General features: G+C 34.1%; 1 protein-coding gene across 2 annotated transcripts in view; it reads left to right on the plus strand.

Annotated features, from left to right (window-relative positions):
• The window catches only part of STRN3 (striatin 3), a 109,600-nt gene extending 101,552 nt beyond the window's left edge, over window positions 1-8,048 (plus strand). For both annotated transcript variants that reach the window (XM_090270167.1, XM_090270166.1), the window contains 3 exons: window positions 874-981; window positions 6,212-6,298; window positions 6,379-8,048. In XM_090270167.1, the coding sequence (XP_090126293.1) occupies window positions 874-981; window positions 6,212-6,298; window positions 6,379-6,548 (365 nt within the window). In that variant the 3' untranslated portion in view covers window positions 6,549-8,048. The remainder of the gene's footprint in view (window positions 1-873; window positions 982-6,211; window positions 6,299-6,378) is intronic.
• Window positions 8,049-8,420: the final 372 nt, after the last annotated feature.

Raw genomic sequence — 8,420 nt, forward strand, 5'->3', positions numbered from 1 at the left:
CATATCTTTGTTTGTTGGACTTCCATGCAGCTTGGTTTTTTGGAACTTCTGGTTGTCTCTAGTTTTGAGGTAGTTATATTCCTTCTTTTTGTGGAGGGAGACGCAGCGTGTCTGTCTAGGCCTCCATCTTGGCCGGAAGTCACTTTTGATTTTTTATGATGGCTTTTTAAAAAATCACACTTATGTAAAACATTTAAATATTCTAAAGTAGGGTCTTTCCCAGTGTCTTTTTAACCTTAGTTCCTCTCTCCCTTTTTAACAGGTAATTACACCAAAAAAAAAAAAAAAAAAAACACATACATGGGTTTTTTTGTTGTTTTTTGCTTTGTGTTTTATGTTCAGTTTAGAATTCTTGCAGACGTGTGGAATGATTGATTTACTTGAAGTCTAATAATGTTAATGATGTTTTTTTATTTTTTTGATTCTTCTGTGTTCTCCCTTCTTGCTAAGGAAAAGATCTCATTTCTGAGGACATTAGGTTCTTTGTTTTTTTGTCAGTGTATGTAGGATGGGGATTGTTCTTTGCAAACATCCGATTATCACTTAGGAATTTTCCTTAAATGCTTATAATTCTTTCATAAGCTATTAGCAGTTAAGTTTTGTAAGAATTCTAAATTACCTATATTAAAATACTTATAATTTTTTCTAAAATTGAGCCTAGTACTGTACATATTATAGGAGAGGACAGCTTAAACATTTAATTTTTTAAGAAATTTTATCTCTCAAGAGTCCTAGCTTTAGTTTTCAGGATTTTGGTTTCAACCAAAATTTTTCTTTCTTTCTTTTTTTGGTAAGAACTTAAAAGGTCATCATCTAGCTTCTAACTAGAGGTTTGAATTGAATTGTAGTGCATTATGTTCCTTTATTTTTCAGATTTACAATCCAATAATCACATTAATAGAGTAGTAAGTCATCCTACACTTCCTGTTACAATAACTGCTCATGAAGATAGACACATCAAATTTTTTGACAATAAAACGGGTAAGTAGGTTGTCTTACTTTTTTTTTCATATTAATGATTCTGTAAATTTAAGATGATCAAATGGGGTATTTAATATAAGATATATTGACTTTTTGCTTTCAAAATTTCCACATTAAACTATTTTAACTCATATTTTTGCTTTGGTTATTGTAGTACACTCATAAAATATATTGTTTTATCCTTAAGTATATAAATAATACCTTGCCTACCTATTATAATTTTTCATGTCATATTAGTTAAATATAAATCCACTTAAAGTTCTTCTTCATATTTTGTGATGTTCTATAGAGCAGAAGAGGTTTTTTTCTGGTGTTTGACATTTCAAATATGTTCTTAAAAATTATTTCTCAGTGGACGAAATGATGATATAGTGGAACTTGTTTTATTGTCATCTTCCCTGCATTTCTTGTTGTCAGAAAACTTACCATTTATTTAAAAGTCAAACGTTAATTTGGCCATAGGGTTTCTTTAAGGACCCCATTTCAGCTGTCATCACCTGAATACTACATAAAATAGTTTGCTTTCTTTCTGGAAAAGTCTGACAGCTAGAGAGGCTTCTTTGAGGGCAGAAGCTCGTCGTCGTCGTCGTCGGCAGCCGTCCGAGACGATGGTGTAGCTTCTTAAGAGTCTATCTGCACCGCCGAGAATGGTTGTGCAGTCCGACTCGGGAGTGACACGGTATCTGTCTCCTCCCGTGTTGAATCGACATCTTGTGATGACGCTGAAGCTACAGAGCCTGGGCAGGGTAATATGGAGGGTCTGCTGTTGCCCATGCAGCAGACCCCCCCTCTCTTCGCAGCTGAAGGGTCCAAGGGAAAGACGGAGTCGATACAGCTTGGCTTCAGGTGCGCCGCAGGAGTTGCCGGTGTTGACTACAACGTCAAACCGCCTTAGGGACTCCGGCTCCGGATTTTCTGTCGGGGTTTACTCCCTTAGCCTTTCCCCTGAAGAGGTATGCCGCAAGGCAGCGGAGGTTTTTTGGAGTCAGAGTTTTCCTTCTCTGATGTGCCCTGACTGGAAGATCGAACCAGCAGCTAAAACCAGGGATATTGGAGGACTTCCACTTAAGATACTTAAATGTTAATTGCAGCATTATTGCAGGGCAACAAATTATCAAGCAAGATAATAAACCAGAAGACAGATTTCTCTTTGAAGTTTGTACAGGACATGATCATAATTTTTAGTCCTTAGCATCTAACATAAATTCCTTTGTTCAAATAACACTCTTCATGGACAGATTTCTTTTAACTCAGTAGAACAGTTGAGAAAGGGAATGGATGGATGGATATTCACGGGACAGCTTTTCACAGGAAAGATGATTCATATTCATGTGGATGTTCTCAATTTAATACCTTACCAACAGTCCTTCGAACCTTTTATGAGGCCTAAAGATCGTCCTGTGCTACAAGAACAGAGATAATTTCCTTTACTGTATTTATTAAAAGCATTTTTTTAATTAAAGATTTGCATTTGTAAAGGAAGGTTCAGGAATTTTAGTAGTTGTATTAAAATCAAAACATGAATCTCTAGAGCTGTTTTGCTGGCAGAAATTAAGAAAAAGTGGTAATAAAATTTTACTTGAGGCCGTAGTCTTTCAAATAAATTCTGCCAATATATTCTGTTATTTCTGTTAGGTAGTCCAGGACCTTATCTTTAGTGTGAAGAAATTGAAGCAATGGCCTCCAAACAATAGAAAATTCTTTTTAAGTCAGCTTCTCTCTCCCACTTTCACTTTCACACACAGGCACACACACATACAAAACTGAGTTAAATTAAACTATGAATTTGTATTGTTTTCAAATAAATCCTTCTTAGAAAATGGGCAATTCATTTAAATATGATAAATTAGAATATCCCCATAACTGGTATTGCTGGTTGGCTGAATTGTTAATAGAATATTTTTCTATCATATGAATTTGAATACTTACTGATTTTTTTTTTATCTGAAACATAGAAATCAATAACATGAATGAGTTCAATAAATATTTAGATTTTAACAACAGGAATATATTTAGCATTTTGTGTTCTACACTGCACTGTCTACTATCATGTATAAGGTGTGGTTTCTGCTTTCTGGGGATCTACTCTTATCTGGGGAAAATAGGGTGTGTTTGTGTGTACGTGCTCGAGCACTTATACATACATATAGTAACATGAGCCCTGCTAGAGTAAAGAAGTCTTCATAGGGTGAGGGTTTGAGCTTTGCTTTGAAGTAAGGTAAGATATATTTTTTTACGTGAAGAAGGTAGTAGGAAATTTCAGGTAAGGACATATTTTGATCAGAGACTTTAGTAGTAGGTACTTTGGTTGACATGGGCATTTTTTACAGGAAAAGCCAAAAAGCTAGGTTTGGAAAAAGGAAAGCAGTCTATTGAGAACTTTTTAGAGCCAAGCAAAGAATAATCAATTTTTGTTTCTGCTATGCACTAAGAAAACTACTTAAAATATTTGAACAGGGGCTTGCAGAATTGATTTAGAAAGATTATTTAAGTTATATCATGTGGTAGATCCTTGACTTTTAAGTAATTTAAAATTTATAATTTCTATTATTTGTTTTAGAGAGTTCTTTCAGACTCATGAATGTTAAAACATCGGTAGAGGCACAAATTAGTTGCACATACTGTGCTGAGACACTTAGCTAGTGCGTGAGTCTGAGAGAAGGTGTAGTACAAGGGAGAGATGTGAAGAAGTTGGGGAGGAAGAAAGTCCTGAAGTGGCAGTGAACTCATGCAGCAGAATTTATCGACTCTGCCGTATTCTTTGCACAGTTCTCAATGCTTGGTAAACAAAATGTCCTGTCTTCTTGGAGCTTAATGATATTTTACTTATTGTGAGACATTGTTCTATTTGATATACATGTATTAGCATGTTTGCACTTCTGGTAACTCTATAAGGTAAATGTAATACTATTATTATTTCCATTTTACAGGTGAAATAAAAGACTTAAAAAATTAAATGATTAGTGCAGTGTTACATAACCGAGGAAAAATTGCAGGGCTGGGATTCAAACCCATGCAGTTTGCTTCTAGAGTCTACATGTTCTATTTCAATCTGTTCCTTCTCCATTTCATAGAAGCCTACAATACTAATTGACCAAGTCAAAGGGCTTACAGGGCCCATGTAGGGGAGGGGAGAACAGGTGACTGTTATAGGAGGAAAGAATTAATGTTGGTGAAGGAAGAAGGGTGGCAGCAGAGGCATGGGGCCAAAGTGAAATTGGTAAAATGTGAGAAATTACAAGTAAGTGTTGCTGAAGGAGAGGTCTTAGTTCTGGGGAGAGATCAGAAGCTTTATGACTTGTGTGGTTATCAGTGGAAGCCCAGCAGCCAACTGGGTTCTGATGTCACCTCTCTACACATGGTCTAATCTGAAGTGGGAGGGGCCGTTCACATTTTGAAGTTACTGTGGAAAAAAAAGGGTTGACTCTAAATTGACTTAACATATCACTAAAGGTTAGTTTAATGCACAAGCAAGAGAATTGGAGTTAAACTTGGAAAATTATTGCACCTTTAAAGAAATTGGTAGAGCTGCTATTTGGGTGAAAGACATCTTAAATTTAGGACACACAGGGTTATTCTCAAGGAAGGAGTCAACCAGATTGTGAATTAAGAGTTACTGTCATAGATTTGACATTTATTAAGGAAGCTAATGATGCTTGTTACTTAACCTCCAATGTTTTGAGAGTATTGCCAACCATTTCATATTAAGGATTGTTTTTTTCTTTTTGTTTTGTTTTTAAATAGAAATACTGAGAGGAATGGATTCTAGAATTGATAGATGAATTATGTTGGACTAAGCAATTAAAGATAGTATGTTGAATGATATTTTTGTTCTCAGGATAACAGAGAAGAATCAAGTTATTCTCTTAGTTAATTTTAGTATTAATGAGGAACAGGCAAATGTAATTTGAAATGATGAAAAACTTAAATGTTGCCTTCAATTGATAAGTGTTTAGTATTTCCAGAAAGCTATAGAACTTTTTATGTTTTCAGTTCATTTGATTATGTTGTGGTTTTGCACTCAGGTTAATAGCTGTAGCCCCATGACAAATAACAAAAGTAGATCTGTTTCACATTCCAGTGTGGAATGGCATCAGGGGGCTAGAAGCATAGCAAATGATTGTAACTCCGAAGAAGGCCTCCAGTGTCTCTTTAGGGAGCCCAGGCATTGTAATACTCATTGCTGAATGAAAAGAGAGGAAATTTTAAGTATCAGGATTTGCTCTTTTACTCACTCCTTGGATAAATCAATACATGGTGTTACTTTCCATCCATCAAAAGCATATATTGCCAGTGCAGAGGCTATTGCCCTTGCCCCAGAGTATTTGTGCAGCACAGCTTTGTGTTCACAACTTGTCTTTAATTTCAGCTTGCTCTTGAATCCTGTTTGCTTGCCAAATCTTCAGTGAAGGTATTCAGTAAATTAAATTTTCCAGAATAGTGTTTTTGTTACTTTCTGAAGAAGTCTGGAATAATTTCTCTGCTGTATTCCCATCCCCTCCTCTTCCTTGTTTCTAATATATAAAATGATTGACATTTCAAAGGATAAATGAATTTGATGGCACTAGAATTATTAGGTAGGAATGTATTCTCTGGCAATTTATCATGAAGCCTGTATATAAAATAATCTTTACATCTCTTAATGAGAAAGAGTCTTTCTGTTTTCATTTTAATTCCAGTTCATGTAAATCTTAAGTCTTTGATGCAACCCTATATTCATTGTTTTCCACTGTGTTAGCAGACACTGTCAATTTCATTTAATATGAATGTCTTTATTAAAAATACTGGGAAAGTTCTGCATTAGAATTAAAATTCTCTTTAAGTGATTATTATAGTAGATGAACCTTGAAAATATTATACTAAGTGACAGAAGGCAGACACAAAAAGCCACATGTTATTCTATGATTTTATTTGTATGAAGCATCCAAAGTAGTCCCAACTATAAAGAAAGCAGATCAGTGGTTATCAGGGACTTGGGGGAGGAGAGAAATGGGTAGTGACTGCTTGATGGGTATAGGGCTTCCTGTACCCAATGGTGGTTGCACATTATTGTGAATGTTTTAAAAGCCATAACAACTTTTATGTTAGGTATGTTTTATACCACAGTAACAAAAATTGGTAAAGTGATTGTCACTTTTATGTTGATGCTGTTTTATGATTTTGAAAGTTAAGTATCTCAAGTTAGTAAATATTTGTGAAAAATTAATCTTTTCTGTTATGTTTTATTTAGGTAAAATGATCCATTCTATGGTAGCTCATTTGGATGCTGTTACAAGTCTAGCAGTAGATCCTAATGGAATCTATTTGATGTCTGGAAGTAAGTCTGAACTTCCTGTACTGCACACAAACTTTGTAATGAATTGTTACTTTAATAATACTTTATTTGTTCTTTTATAGGCCATGACTGTTCTATTAGATTGTGGAATTTGGACAGCAAGACATGTGTTCAAGAAATAACAGCACACAGGAAGAAATTAGATGAATCAATATATGATGTTGCTTTCCATCCATCAAAAGCATATATTGCTAGTGCAGGGGCTGATGCCCTTGCTAAAGTGTTTGTGTGAATCAACAGAAAGTGACATCCTAACAACAGATTGGCTTGGACAGAAAGAGGGTCTGCATCACTGCCATCAAAAAAGGTTACTGATAAGACACTACATGTGATCTGCCTAGCGAAAGCTATTTAGAGCAGGCATAAATTGGTGGAAATCACATCTTACTTGTCAGGTTCATTAATTGTAATTACTGTATTTTGTGAGACAAAAAAAAAAAAAAAAAAAAAGAGGGACTCCAGTATTTGTGGCCTGTACTGGATACAAACTGAGCGTATGTCTGTTTTTTAGGTATCTTTAAGCCAATGTGGAGTCTGACCTTACAAAAGGACTTTTATTTTGGACTCTGTGTGCTGCCTTAGGGTTAGGAATGTGGTGCTCTAGTTGGGGGGAAGTGAGCTCCAAGAGTAGTTTTGTTTCATCTCTTAGTGATCTTCTGTTTATCAGTTGAATGCCACAGATTCCCTTTTAAACTTATTTTGCTTTAAAAAAGAAAAGAAGAAAATTTAACTTAAAATATTTTAGCATTAGTTGCACAAAATGTTTGGATAAAATTCTAGTTTTTATAAGTCTTTTTATATATTTAGCCTGTCACAACAGTGCTCAAGATTGTATTGAAGTTTTTCTGCATTATACAGCCCTAAAACAGAGATCTCACTGACCCGCTGCCGTGTAACCACACTCTTTCTTTTGCCTAATACAGCTCAGCTAAGTCCTTCCATAAGATGCTAAATCTCCTTCTTCATCACATAACTGTCTTCATAAACCAAGGACTATTAAGTGTATTAAAATGAAACAGGGGTTTAGTACTCCAAGTGAACTCTTAAAAAAATTTTAAAAACTAACTAATCTTGGCATCCTATCACTATGTGATATTTTGTACATCTTACTGTATTTACAAGTTTATTTATCAAGGATTACCCATCTTGCTAATAGCTTATTATTTATTTCACTTTTTGTTGGTCTTTATATTCCTTTTATTAATGTGCTAAAGGAACCTGTATATCTATTTTGGAACTCTTTGAATAGTCTAAAATAGACTAAAAATGGAATATTTTATAGTTTAAGTTACATACCAAGGTGATTCTCCCCAGATACATATCTTGATTTATCATGACTCCAAACAAAACTATCTTGTTTAAAAATATTCGGAGTAAATTTGTATTTGCATTACAAATAGCATACAAAATTATTGAATCAGGATACAGAAATTTGCTGTGTTTGGACTAGTTATCCCTGTTTTATTTTTTCAGATGTGCTTAATTTTATGGTGTAACTAAAGATTTTGTTTGTGTAATGCATGATTAAGACAATAAAATATTTTTTCTAGTCTTCCAAAAAACTTTTTCTGATCAGTTTGCGAGTTTTGATGAGTTTTGTAAGGTTTTTGTTTTACAAACTATGAATCAGCAAATTTTTAAGATTGTACCACATAGCAAAAATACAGATGTTGAAAAATAATGTATATAAAATGCATATAATAAATATTAAATTGTGTACCTGTATGTTACTGTTGGCTACATTATTTTGTGTTGAATAATAAAGTGCAATACTTTATTCTCCATTGTTAAAACTAGGAAATGGAGATGATTTCCTCATTGAGTCCTTCATTTTTATGTTTTTAAACTTTATATTGTTTATTGATATTCTAATAAGATTACAACAATTAACATTAGTAAGAATGCCTTGCAAAATATTTCATCCCGTTTGGTTGCGGATAATAAAATCTGTTGAAATATGGTAGATAATTCAAAAAGACCCCCCCCCAAAAGAAAAGAGTTGGTTTCTTTTCTTTTTTTTAAGTGTATTTTATTGATTATGCTGTTACAAGCTCTCCCAATTTTTCCCCCTTTGTTCTCCTCCACTGTGTAACCACTTTCCTCC

This window comes from Furipterus horrens, unplaced genomic scaffold (genome assembly GCF_987537825.1).
Source record: "Furipterus horrens unplaced genomic scaffold, mFurHor1.1.pri manual_scaffold_3, whole genome shotgun sequence".
NCBI lineage: Eukaryota > Metazoa > Chordata > Mammalia > Chiroptera > Furipteridae > Furipterus > Furipterus horrens.